This window comes from Chelmon rostratus, chromosome 21 (genome assembly GCF_017976325.1).
Source record: "Chelmon rostratus isolate fCheRos1 chromosome 21, fCheRos1.pri, whole genome shotgun sequence".
Lineage (NCBI taxonomy): Eukaryota > Metazoa > Chordata > Actinopteri > Chaetodontiformes > Chaetodontidae > Chelmon > Chelmon rostratus.
In genome coordinates this window covers 19906580-19921247 of record NC_055678.1, presented here as the reverse complement: position 1 = coordinate 19921247, position 14668 = coordinate 19906580, and the positions used below count along the sequence as shown (strand labels likewise).

At 42.9% G+C, this 14668-nt stretch overlaps 1 protein-coding gene across 1 annotated transcript in view; it reads right to left on the bottom strand.

The window, feature by feature from the left end:
- Positions 1-7671, bottom strand: part of snx29 (sorting nexin 29) — a 121726-nt gene extending 114055 nt beyond the window's left edge. Inside the window, exons 1-6 of the mRNA XM_041963129.1 lie at positions 7301-7671; positions 5554-5618; positions 4638-4690; positions 3815-3939; positions 761-941; positions 485-555 (exon numbers count right to left, since the gene is read on the bottom strand). Of these exons, the coding sequence (XP_041819063.1) occupies positions 485-555; positions 761-941; positions 3815-3939; positions 4638-4690; positions 5554-5618; positions 7301-7307 (502 nt within the window). The 5' untranslated portion in view covers positions 7308-7671. The remainder of the gene's footprint in view (positions 1-484; positions 556-760; positions 942-3814; positions 3940-4637; positions 4691-5553; positions 5619-7300) is intronic.
- Between the last annotated feature and the right edge of the window lie 6997 nt (positions 7672-14668).

Genomic DNA, 14668 nt, shown 5'->3' with positions numbered 1-14668 from the left:
CAGCAGCTCCATTTGTGTCAAGCATGTTTAAATTTCAATGAGACTGAGAGTGAGGCTCTAATACTCATTACACACCGCACAGTTTTTGGATGGATAAAAAAACATTGCTACATTTGTTCTTACTGTATATACTTACCACTGGTAGGGCAAAAAATTACAGCCTGAGGGTGGCACCAGAAGAAAGGCCATAAATCAAAAGTGCACCTGTCTGTACATAGGCCATTTAGGACATCTAATATCAAACCATATGTAACATTAGTACGTTAACATGTGCACCAATTTGTCAGCTTCAGCTGTGCTTTGTAACAAGCTGCAAGCTGGCAATAAAAAATACTAACTGTGTGCAGGTTAGAACAGGAGCATTAACACGTCAGCATGTTATGTCACATGTCGTGCAACATTAATAGGTTAATAGGTGCACACAAGTGAACAAAACCCATGCCCCTACCGCAGCGTGGCATGCGCTATGAAAACACAAACTCACCTGCAGCCATGGTGGGGAGCATACTGGCTCTTTCTTCATCGAGAATAAAAGCCCAGTCTTCATAGTAAGTTCTAGAAAACAGAAAGGAGGTGAAGTGACATCTATGGTTGAGACAGTGAAGGAGAGCCCTGCATACCTGAGGAAATACCGGTTGTACAGAGCAGAACTAGACAGGTGAGTAGATTCTGGAGTGGCAGTATAACTTAGTATAACCAGAACACACACACACGCACACACATACACACACACACACACATATACACACACTTTACTAACCCTAAACGTGGGCGGTCAGCCAGCAGTGTGTGCAGGTAACGCTCCAGCGAGTGCTCATTGAGGGCGCAGCGCAGCCAGGCGCGACCCCGGCCCAGCTCTGAGGAGATCTGACGTAGCGAGTAGAACCGCTGGAGCTCATGGCGGTTCAGATGCTCCTTCACATAGAACCAGAAAGTCAACTCTGGAGAGGGGAGGGGGCAAGGGAGTAAAAGGTGGTTGGACAAAGGAGAGGAAAGGCAGTCGGTCCATGGGTTGGACGGACAAATTGTGATAAGTTAAATGAGAAATGGGACCAAGATGGAGGGATGGAAAAAAGAAGACAGGAGGCACAGAGAGGGCACATGAAGTGAAAAAAGAGAGGCATGATGGGAGGAAGAGGGAAATAAACAAAGAGAGAGAAACAGTTCAATCTCATTTGTGAAAAACAACTTGTTGAGTTACACAACAAGTTCAAAAGGTCAGTGAAGCAGAGGAAAAACACTCCTGGAGTCCCAACAGTCAGTAGATCTTTAGTGTCTCATTAACAAATATCTACAGCTCCTTTTCCACAGCTCCATCCTCACTTCCTGTCACCTCTCCATATTTTGCACACATCTCTGAACTCACACTATTATTATTTTCTGTGACACAGGGAAATAAAGATAAAAGACAAAAGAAACGACGTGGCTCTGCTTTCTGAGGTGTGGCGATTAATAGGCATGGCTGTCATGCTACTCTTTTGCACATGATTAGCGTATAACCTCAGAACAATGTGCTACAAATTACGGCTGCTATTTCTGGCGTTGTCAGAGGGCTCGGCTTCATTAAGGAGCTCCAAATCCATGAGTCCAGCCACAATCCTTTCTTCTAATTGACTGTGAACTACAGGAAAACGTCAGATATGCTAATGCTTATTACGTGGTAGCCATTACAGAAGTCATGCATTTCTCCTCCATCCATTAATAGCCACGAGGTTCTTAAATGTGACACAGTAGAAACAATTTAGTCTAATGTGAAACTAATGTCTCTCATTCAGCAGAATGGTCTTCATAAGCTCTGAGGGCTGCAAATAAAAAAAAATCTTGAAGCTTTTCATACTGTTCGTTTGCTCATGGAGATACGGTGATTCCCAATCAGGGGTACCTGTACCCCGTGGGGTAATTCTGCATTTGTCAGTGGTCATGTGAAAAGGTGGAGTACTCAAATCTAATTTACTTGAAGAAAAATGTCCACATATTGAGTCAAGTATAACATCTGAATACCACAAGTTGCAATCAGCAACAGTGAGCTTAAAGTAATGCTAGCTGATGAATAGCTACACAAGATAGTAATTAAAAATTAAATTAATGTATTATAACTGGTTAACATAAATGACTAAAAGCACTAATATAGTTAGCAAAAAGAAATGGATAAAGTCAAATAGTTTTTAAAACATAGCTAACAACACCTACAATGGAGAAATGATTAAAAAGCTAATGCTAATCGATTAGCAGTTGAAATAGTTAGCTTAAAGTAAAGGATAAACAGTTTGGTAAAAGTAAATAAGTTAAGACACAGCTAAAAGTAATGTAGCTATAGCTTAAACAGCTGAAATGCTCACCTGCAATGGAGAAATTATTTAAAATAACGGACCAAAAGTTGAAATAGTTATCTTAAAGTAAAGGATAGGCAGTCAAACAGTTTGGTAAAAAATAAAGAAGCTAAGACACAGCTAAAAGTAATGTAGCTATAGCTTAAACAGCTAAAAATACTCACCTGTAATGGAGAAATGATTAAAAATATTGGACCAAAAGTTGAAATGGTTATCTTAAAGTAAAGGATAAGCAGTCAAACAGTTTGGTAAAAAAAAAATAAAGAAGCTAAGACACAGCTAAAAGTAATGTAGCTATAGCTCAAACAGCTTAAAAACTCACCTACAACGGAGAAATGATTAAAAAAGCTAATGCTAATGGATTAGCAACTGAGATAGTTAGCTTAAAGTAATAGATAAATGGTTGAAACGTGCAGCCACTCCATGCAGTAGTAACACAAACTTAACCAAACATACCTAAACCCTGGCAGTTCAACTGTATGAAAAAATATTGTAACATTCACTATTATATCAACTTTTATATCATTAGTAGTTCAATAACATCCAGTTAAGGAGCAAGGAAAATTCACAGATTTGCAATGTGATGAGTAGTGCCGATGAGCAATCCGGACAATAAAAACCGTGGAAGCTCTTTTGTTGAAAAAAGTTAAAATATTTCAAAATATTCAAATTAAATGTCAAATGGAAGGATGGCTGTAATAAAAAATACAGTTTTCTTCCACAGGATAAAGGTGAGGTGGAGGAGGAGAATCCTGAAAAGAGGAAAAAAGGAGGGGGAAAGAAGAAGAAGGTAAAACCCTTCCACATGTACTGTATATTATCTATATTAGTCTTCATTACAGCTACATACATCTTACATTGACTCGTATATATATTTAAACCCAATCTGCTTTTGTGTTGCTGCACCGTTACATCAACTGGAAATATCCAAGCTCTCTTCTGCGTTTTTGTACCAGCTATCATTTCATTTCCCCGTAGCTCAGCATGCCATAGGCTGTTTGGGGTCCTGACTGGAATATAAAATACACTTCTGTGAGTTTGAACAACGCTTGAGTGCACAACTTGCATTCATAATGACAGCACATCCCAGCGGTGCTCTTCAGGAGTGGAAAGCCACAGCAGGTGCACTGAGACAGAGAGACGGAAGTTTGAAGACAGACAGGTGAGTTCGGCAGAGAGGGTGAAACAGGGAAGCTGAGACCTTCCTCTGCATGCTATTTTGAACTGAAGGACCTATCTGTAGTCTGACCATCTGGTCTCACAGCCAGGTTGTGTGTGTGTGTGTGTGGCTTCCCCACTGACATCCGTGCGTCCTCTAACCCTCCACGACATCCAAAATAACAAGCCAAGCTACAAGGTGGCAAGGGTAGCACTCTCAGGTCTCCTTTACGGGGTAAAAACTGGTGGCTAAAGACAAGCTGCTGCCTTGATTTTTAACTCTGGACCTGTGTTTAACAGAGCGCACAGCCAGTTAATTATCGTACCTGCTTCGGTCTTGCTGCTAAAGCCAGCAGCCTGCTTGAGAGCGGCAGCGGTGAGGGCGAGGCCTCGGCTCTTCCTCAGACCGTGCTGCAGCACAGCTTCAAACTGGGCACACAGACAGATCACCCTGCAGAGACAAAGACAGGTCGCTGTTGGCTGATTCATCATTCACTGGTCGGGGTGAACAATGCATGTACGGTGATGATCCAATGAAGGAGTACACCCCTCTCGTGTTGCTTTCGAAATTCTGGATGCTCTTTAAACTCCAATGTACATTTTCAGATCAAATAAGAAGGATCTCAGCCTTTTTGTTCTGAAACCTGAAGAGATCCTTTATTAAAAATGGTAATTAATGTTAAAGCTACAACCTCAAAATGAGATCTGAGCGGCACAGGATATGAATTTTTGATCAAATATTTCTCTCTGACAGCATTAAACTCTGATGAAACAAGGATGGCACATTTTTTTTCATAAATAACAACTTTTCTTCTTTTTTGAACGTCATTACGTTCATAAAACAGCACTCTCGCATTGCTTGAATATGATGCAAAACACTGTAAAGCTCTCAGACCAAAAAACAAGGTTATTTATTCAGTTTTTCCATTTTAGAATCATTTTTGTTGTGGAGGAATCGATCTGCAAGCCGGGCATGCTGCCAGATCGCCGTACAGGAGAGAGTGAAGGTGAGAAATATACACAGTGGAGCCTAAAGCCCGGCAGCATCGAGCGACCTGGAACTACAGGCACAAACCAAACCACCTCTCGGGTGCTTCATAAACACAGACGTGTCTGAAGGATGTCTTGGTAACAGGCGGCTTCTCTTACCTGCTGTCTGAGTCTGTGGCAATCTCCTTTCTCCCTCCAAAGCGGATCTGGCACTGGAAAGATATGCAGGGAGTGATGATAGCTGCCTTCAAGCCTTACTCCAGCACACAATGAGCACATTTCAAAGATTTCAAAGGCTAGATCATTGAAGTAGACAGTCTTTTTCTGATGAACAGTACTGATAGGGCACTATATGAATAATATGAGACACCCAGCAGCCCACTGTTTGACCAGTAGCTGGAAAGTTTGGAATGATGATTGTGAGCAGATAAAGTGAACTGGAGACAATGGATCCAAGACGAAACTGAAACTGAACAGAAATATGTGGCAGTGGATCTAACTCAAAGCCTCAACTCAGTAAGCATCCTCACCTGAATAAACACCCCATAATGGTGCTGAACACAGTGACAGGACCCTCGGTACCTCCACACTAGGCCTGATGCTGTACATTCAGTTCCCACTTTCTTTTCCACTCTTGGTACGGGAGATCACATCAAACCACATCTGCCAGTGTTACGTTTCCTTGCTCCACAGCAAAAACTAAAGAAATCTCACGGAATATAACTCAAATTCTACCCTTCATTTTTGCCCTATATCTACCAAACATATCTGCACTTAATTCAATGCAGGATCCTGGTGTACGGATGTAAATAGTGCTGAGTTGTACTTCCTCTAATGTTCTCTGGTATACAGAGGATGAAGGAACTAAAAGCTATTCAGACACCACAAACTGGCCAATGTTAAATCATGTTCTTGCTCTAGTGAATGCATTAGCATTGCGAAGTGCTTTTCAAATGCTTGAACTTTATAGCCTTTCGGCGCCTGCAGAACCTTCCCTGCAGATTTTGGCATAAAGCTTGAAAACTACGTTGCGCCCCACATAAAGGCCGTGCAGCGCAGGCAACAGGTGACTAACCTGCTTGACAGCGTCCAGCAGCCTCTCCAGGAGGTGCTGCCTCTTGGTATCACTCTGCTGCGTGCCTGCGGAGGTGAACGCAGAAACAAAAGGAGATGACCCAAATTCAGTCTGATGAGGGATTAAGTAAAACGACTACATGAACGTGACTGTATCAATCATGCATGTCCAAGAGGAGAGGAAGGAAGTGCAGAAAGTCATGGGCCATCGCAGTCAGCTTGAAAACACAGTTTCAGTTGGTTTGTATTTCCTTTTAACTGCATGAAAAACCCTCACCTGTGTGATGCCGTACCACAGCATCAACAATGAACAGAACGAGATACAACAAATAGTAACCTTCAGTGTGTGTTCACTGTGGGAAAACTAAACTTTCTGTATTCATATTAAAGGCACCCTGTGGTGTTTCTGACCATTGGTGGCGCTATGGAGCAGTGTTATAACGAGCAGGTCCCCGTTCTGTTTGTATGTCGCCTTTAATACTAACTTATTCACTATTTCAGTAAGTGTTTTAATCTTTTTAGGGTGACTATGCAACATGTAACTTCAGCTTTTGGGCTAATTCTGGCACATTTACGACAACATTTATTAATCTGTGGTGTCCCCGTTAAATAAACCAATGAATACAGACATTTGGCTGCTATAGTGTGTAGTGTTGCTGCTATATTCCTTGAGCAACTTTTCACTTTTGTTAAATTTGCGCAGCACCCTTTAAAATGTGTTTGTTACACAGTTACAGTCACACCTGTAGATTTATCAATGAAGAACTGGACAGAAAATTAATCAACAACAATCTTGATAATTATGTTTGATGCACAACCGCGACCGTTCTCTGCTTCCAGCTTGTCCAGTGAGACTTTCTGCTACTTCTCTCTGTTTTAGATTATTGTCAACTGAATATCCTGATCCTCTGAAAGCATCATTTCAGGCTTTTTCTACTGTTTTCTGATATTTTACTGATAAAATGATTTCTACATTTAAAAATATGTAATCTGTAGATTAATTGTCAATTAAACAAAATTTTAGCTGGGGCCCTAACTACAGATTTTCATTTTCTTGAGCAAAAACGTGCCAATAATAGGAATCTTTATTGTTCCAGCATTTCTTTATACTGTTATATATTGTTGGAAATATTAACCACAGTCTTCATACGACTGCCAACCCACTGGACCGGCTGTGACTCAAGTGCTTTGCTAAAGGGCAACAGTTTCAGAGTGGTGGAAGATGGAGCAGTCACTTTACTCCACCCACATGTTTACATAGGATTCAGGGAAGCAACTTCTCATGACCACATTTCAACCTCAAGGCTACTTACAGCCTCAGGAAACCTGCTTCTTGTGTCAACTTGGCCCTTCAAAAAATAAAAACAAAAAGCCATCAGGTGTTTTGCAGGTTGCCACAGTGAACCTCAGCAGTATGTGATTAGTTATACGCTGGACAGACTCACATAATACTTGACTGGAGCTTAAGGAAATGCATTTGAGTAGTGTTGCTTTGGTTTGATCTGCTCTGAAGCAAAAGCAGAGCATCTCTCTGTGAATTCAGCACGGTTTGAAAGTCCAGAGGGGCCATTTGCTGGACATCAACACGGGGTAAGCAGCTGCAGTGCAGTGAACAGGTCAGCAGAAATCCCTAACTTACTGTCCGAGCGCAGAATCTGCTAACAAGTGACTGGATCACCTCCTGCATGCATGATTTGACATTTTATGGGTGAGTGACAAACAAGAGGCAATGGAACAACCAAACTCACCGTTCATTCTCACAGCCGAACTCCGTTAGCAGTGACATGCAAGCCAGACAGTTCGTGATTCATCCCTTTCCGGAGCTGTTAGGAGCGGAGGCTAGCTGTGCACCGGGCCCATGCTGCCTCTGCGGCCGAGCTGGACCCACCCAACCGCGGCGCGAGGGCTGATGCTCACACGGCGAACAGAGAGGCCTGCCGCCGGGGAGCCGCTGGGGCTGTGGGGCTAACAACCACAGTCTGACATGGAGGACTTGTACAAAGCCGAATAAGCAGGAAACGCGTACTAAACACAAGCAGGAGTGTAATTTCAGAGCACTGAAATCAGCCGTTTAACGTGCGGCGGAGCGTTTAGCAGCGAGACGCGGTGCTTTCGGTTCAGAGCCTCCAGCAGCGCGATACAGGGAAACACCGAGCACTGTCAAGGTCACATGACAAAACACACGGCTGTCATATGACAGGGGCGAGTGGGAGTTGTAGTCTTTTTTGAAGAACTACAAAAGTCAAATTTTCACGCAGAGAGGTGGATAACATGAAAAAAACAACTTTTAACCCTCTAAATGTCTGTGTACTTTTCTGGATTGTGACATATTAACACATATTCGACTCCTTTTTTATTTAAAATATGAATCTTCTCATCAACTATTGGATGCACTGAGAGGAAACCTTGTACAGACATCCACGGTTCCCACATGAGTCCTGGTCCTGAGGTGATCACACATGTTGGCATTAAATTTGAGAAAAACTTTCGTGTCCCTCTGGCTGAATTGAAACATCATCAGCATCACAACATCCCTTAACTTCTCATCTAGCGCCATCATCAGGTCAAAAAGTCAATTTGTCCAATACTTTTTATGTCAAAAGACTATTTAAATATCCATTATGATCTCATGTAGATTGTGTTGACTTCAGATTTCACAATTTTGACCTGGAATGACTGTTTAGTCTGGTTAAAAATTTAAAACGTGAAAATTGGTCAGAGTGAATAATAAAACAATTGTAATGTGATTTTATATTAAAATGATTGAAGGATATTTTACTCAGAGGCTCCAATCAGACTCTGCTCCCTCCTTTTACAAGTGCACACCCCTGACTATATCTGACTTTATTGTTCAGTGCAGATGTGTTAATATTGATAGCGCATAATGTGGACTTTATTTTATTACATCTTGTTTTATGTTGTGATTGTGCATTCTACAGTACATGTCCTCCCTCTCCCACCACAGAGGGAGGACATGTCAACAAAGGGTAAGGGTCAGGATGCCAGAGAACTGCATTTGCAGCTCCCATTTTGTTTGGAGCTAAACCAACCTCCTGAACTCAAGTCCACTTTTAAGGTGCTCCACAAGGTTGTCATGGAGCTGGACAGCAACAGGTCCAGGATCAGTATCAGTGTGCTGCTACAGTTACAGTAATGCTGTGTAATGATGAGGCAGTCATCTTGGATTATGGACATTATTGCTCCCTTCATTGCCCTGATGGGATGCTATGCACTCTAAAGGCTTTGGATCGGCACTTCAGCTGTCTCACATGGACTTGGACTGTCTGTTATACGATACCTCCCTGCGGCCTTTCAGCTTTTCTTTCTTGTTCCTTTTCGATGTGCAGTGTTCCTCGGAGCTTCTACCTTTTGGTGGATGTCCATTTTGCGTTGTGGATGTTTCATTTGGAATTTTTGAAATAAACATTGTGGTCTGAAGCCAAGAAGTTGTACATTTCAATCAGGAGAGACAAGTCAGAGAAGTAAAGAGAATATTTTATTATGACAGATGATATGTGATGATTAAATCTTTGGTGCTTAGACTCGACAGGGAGATTTTGTGAGGCTGATGACTCTGTTGACTGACAGGCTGATGAGGATGATGAAATGATGAAGCTGAAGATCTGCAAAGACTGGGTGGTGATGGGGGGGTGGAGGGGTTCGCATAAGAGCAGCATGAAAGAACTAAGGCAGAGAGAGAATGGTATTTAAAAAGACTAATGGTGAAGGTGAACAGCCTTACTGACTGAACTTCAGGCTTCATCAGGTAGTAACACTTATTCTTTACATGCGGTAATTGGATTTATCACACGACCAGTATGTGCTTTTGAAAGATGATGAGTGCTGTTATTACTGAATACAACACAGAGCAGAAGAGCTCAAATTCAATATCTTTATTATGACAAAGTCAAATTCAATATGGCAATTCAAACCAAACACAGTGGTTCACCTGGCAGGTGTGGGCTGTGGGAGGAAACCGGAGCACCCGGAGTAAATCCTCGCAGACATGGAGAGAACACGAGGGTGAACCCCTGAGCCACCATGCTGTCCTAACAGTGAAGGTAAATCAACCTCCAAACATCTGGAACACGTCCAACAGATCAGTGTTTCTGAATCTGTGCACACTGAAGTATATGCAGGTTCACAGTTTTTTATTTTGTCCACCTCCATTTACATGAATGGAGATGGTCCCCCTGGTCCACGTCTGAGTCGGCTGAGCCCCGCTGGCCTGTGTATGAGGGGTCCATGTCGAGGGACAGAGCAGGCAGAGGGTAATTAAAGAAGACAGAGTGAGACAGGATGGATTGACAGAGGATAATAAAAACTCGACTTCATACCCTCCAGGTCCTTCATGGTGGCATCTCTGAGACTGTCCTTTCCCAGGATGGAGGCAGCCTCCTCACACTGTCTGCGTCTCATGGGGTACTCACTGCCGGTCAGAGAGTGTTTCACATTGGAGTTGGTGATGAGAATGACGAGGCCGGGATCTGGCAGAGGGACAGGGGTGGCCTCCAGGGACCTGAGTCAAACCACACATAAGCACATGGCTGATAATGGCGGACGTACACAGAATTTCCTCTGTGTTTGAAAATGTTTTGGCAAAACATGCCAATAGTAACAAAGGAGAGAGGAACCAGTCACCTCGATGTCACCAAACACTCACACTGGATTTGTCTACTCTCATTGGATGTTTGCACTACCTGCAGTCAATGAGCAAAGCGTGCCCCTCCCTGCCGAGGACAGACACTAACTGATCCATAATGCCACGGGGTACACCAGCATGAGTGTGTTCTGCCTGATGACAGGCTACTCCAAAAAACATGACGCTGGGGTGAAGGTTACTTTCAGGTAAAATACTCAGTGTCTATTTGAGTCCTTCTTGTATTGATGAAAAACATTCTCCACCGGCAGCAAACCAAAAATGCCGTCCTCTCTCTGCGTGCCATCATCCATTTACTGGCGCGTGCAGTCAACCTGAATAATAAACGGACTATTTCACTGAACAATGAAAGAATATGAATATATGCAAAATAATAAGCAATTAAAATATTTATCAAACTTGGGTGATGTGATTTCTGCTCCTGAACCTCAGCGCACAGCGTCTGCACATCAGGGCTGTGCGCCGTCACCTTCGTCTTCACACCGGATGTTTGTTTAAAAACGAACAAACTAAAATAAAATACATTTTAATTAGATACTCGTGAATTATTTCAGGGGCCGCATCAGGGGGATGAAAGAGCCGCGGGTTGCCGACCCCTGGTCTAGGAGATCTTTGAGATGGATGATGTTATGATTTACCTGCTACACTGGTCTGATTCCCACCTGGACATGGATCAGAGACGATCGTGCTCTCTGATTTCTCCAGTGCTGTTCACGCCGTACAGCCTCTGCTGTTGGGAGAAGAGCTCAAAGCCATGAAGGTGAACACTCACTTTGTGACGGACCTGACTGGCAGATCACAATTTGTGAAACTGGGAACTGTGTGTCAGGAACTGTAGAGCAACACAGGGGACCCCTAGACCAGTGGTCCCCAATCCGTGGATCATTTGGTTCCAGACCGCACAAGAAATAATTATTATTTCCGTTTTATTTATTGTCTGAGTCTGAACGAGCTTTTATTTTGAAAAATCGTTTATTTTGAATAATTACCGGATTCTCTCGGTTACATCTCGCTCACTTGAGCGATCAAATTTAACCTACAAGTGAGCAAAATGAGTAAAAAACTGACGTCTTTGGAAAATGTCTTTGCGAAGGAGAAATGCCCAGTGAAGAGACAGAAGAAGAGCCTACGACTTCCAAGAAAAAGAAAGCTTTTAACAGACAACAGCAGGAGTCCTACTTGAAATATGGGTTTGTGTCGACAGGTGATTCCCGCACACCGAGCCCGCTCTGCATCACGTGCGGCGACCGGCTCAAGCCTCAAAACTGCTGCTAATAAAGTTGCATACGAGTACACAGTGGATTTACGTTCATTATTATATTTACAATATACACAATGTACGTATACACGTACGCAGATCAGTGTACGTACACTGATCTACGTACACACGTAAATCACTGATCACTGATTGGCTAGAATGGAACCTAGATCCGTGGCGTCATCTACCTTGATCCAGTGACGTCATCGATCTTGCTTTTCTCTTACATGAATACTTGCTATTGCTGAGAAGTTCATTGTGAGTGCCTAAATAGTGATCTTTCAGTGCATATCAGACCTTCAACCTGACGTCAACAAGAACAAGTGCAAACAAACTATCTTTTGCGTTTGGATATCGGTTCGTTATATTTCTTTATATAAATATATATATATATATATACATATATATATATTATAACAGTTATATTTCCTTGACCTTGGCAACGAATAAAGCATCAAGTCAAATGGCTGGTTCTACAACAGAAGACCTCTGGATACAGGAGGGGAGCTTGCTCGGAAACCGCTACTGGGTGGAGTCTTTCCTCGGGGAGGGCAGCTTTGGCGTTGTAACCAAATGCCGCCACATTGAAACGAACGAGGCAGTAGCCGTCAAGGTCAACAAGAACCACCCCGAGATGTTCTTACAAGCAAGGGAGGAAATTGCCATTCTGAAGAAGCTGCGGGGTCTGGATCCAGACACTTGCAACATTGTGAAATGGAATGGCTTTTTCTTTGACAGGGAAAATATTTGCCTCAGTTTTGAGCTATTGGATGAAAGCATTGATTCTTACATGAAGAGAAGAGTTTTCATCCCGTTTAAAGGGTTGCGTGCTGTAATTCATCAGATGGCCACAGCCCTTTCCCACCTCAGTTCCCTGGGAATTGTACACGCAGATCTCAAACCAGAAAATATTATGGTTGTGAACTCTGAGCAGGAGCCATTGAAAGTCAAGCTGATTGACTTTGGCCTGGCTTGTCCTGTGACTGAGGAGAATCCCGGTGGTACCCCCTTGTACAGGGCACCAGAACTCATGCTGCACTCTCCCTATACTGAGGCCATAGATATGTGGGCTCTGGGCTTAACAGTTGTTGAGCTGGCCATAGGGTACCACCTCTACCCCGGGAACTCGTATTACGATATGCTGAGCTTTATCCAAGAAGCTCAGGGACAGCCACCAGACCATGTGCTCGACCGTGGTCGGGACACCGAGTATTATTTCCGAAGACAAGACGACGACCAGCAACGTTGGAGACTGAAGACACCGGAGGAGTTTGAAAACGACACATGGACCTACCCTGAAGACACAAGGGTTATCAAGATCAAGTCGCTCGATGACCTCGGGGGCCTGATGGTGAGGACAAATGGAGACGAGAGCAGTCAACGCATGTTGGTGGATCTCATTAAAAAGATGCTGCATCTGGACCCTGACCAGCGCATCAAACCCCTGGAGGTTCTGCAGCATCCCTTCTTAACCAACAGCGTCCCACGGAGATCCTGTGCTGACTTCTGCATCGACATGCCAGATGAAGAAAGAAGTGAAGTCAGTGAAGTGTTATCCAGGAATCAGACAGCAGGACCAGAGAACATGAACCACAGGGTCAACATCACAACCCCCTCCCTGCCCCCTGGATCAGAAGACAACACTGGAGAGACGGTCGTCCAGCCTGAGACCAAAGCTGAGAACAGCAGCTGGTTTTGGCGCACTGTAAAATGGGTCAGAGACACTGCCCTCTACTACTTTCACCTATAGAGATGAGCAGAAACGCAGCAACTCTCCCCGCTAATCCGGGATGTTGCCCGTCTCTGCACCAGTCTTTTCATTCCCAACTCTACATGTTCCCTTCTTTGACATAGAAAAAAATGAATTCAGATGGAGCAGCACAGTGGTGCAGTGGTTAGCACTGTCACCTCACAATCTTTCCAGGTTGTGGTGGAGTTTTTCCTCACCTGTCTGCGTGGGTTTCCTCCGGGTGCTCCGGTTTCCTCCCACAGTCACAGAAAACATGCAGGTTGGGTTAATTGGTTGTCTCTAAATTCACCAGGTGTGGAAATGGAAGCGTGAAATGTACAATATATGCAATATATGTTTAAATTTGTTATCCTGTCCCACCTCTGGGATAGGCCCCAACATTAAATAAATAAATAAATAATTCTTACAAATGAATAAAAAACAAAACCTCTATATCCTCTGTCCTCAAAGATGATGTCTTTTTAATCTACATGCCACTCATTTCATACTGCTTAAAGAGCCTTATGCTCTGAAGTCACATGGGAAAAACGTAAAACAGTATGTTGATGTCAAAGCTGGAGCAACTACTTCAGCAAGTATATTTTAACATTGAGTAAATTTCCATTTAGCTGGTGCCTCGTGCTGTTGTTGTGACATTTTATTCCTTCACTTCTTACAGAATTCAATGGTTAGAAACTCCACAGTGTTTTCAGTTCACTTAGCTGTTATCCAGATTCGTCTGTCAGTGTGAGCCACGTGCAAAGCTCGTCAAAGTTTTGGTGACACATGTTACAACAGCGTTTCCCATATATATAACATGAAGGCAGCAAAATGGCCAATAAGTGGAAATTCAAATACACTGAAATGGACAACGGTTCAATTCTTCATGTGTTGTGTCCATCAGGACAGCAGTAGATGATCAAAGGTCAAATCCCATTTTCAGTTGCCGACTTGCAGTCATTGGCTCCGTTATGTAAACCCATTTCAACCTCTGCTTGACCTGAACTTCACCAAGCAGCCAAGTGGAATTCAGCCATCATTCATCACATTATTTAGACGTGTTCTTCTTCTACTGTCACACGTGAAAATGTCCTCTGTGAAAACTGCCCCTGACTTTGTCCCACCTCTGACTACTTGTGTGTTCACAGGAGGTGATACAGGGACGTCCTAATGCAAACAACAATGTTGCTGGAATAAATTTTACAGTGTCAGATTAACTTTTTTGTTAATCTGCTTTTAGTCATTTATCAACTATTATTATCACTCATTTGTTTAATTTTAGGTAACTCTAAAGTATATGCAGTTTCTGTGTCAGCCATCTTGGATTATGGACATTATTTTTATTTTTATTAAACCTTTATTTTGCCAGGAAAATTGGCCCATTGAGATTAAAAATCTCTTTTCCAAGGGCGTCCTGGCCAAGTGGCAGCACAAATTACAAAGTTAAAAATTTCAATTTGATTATAAAA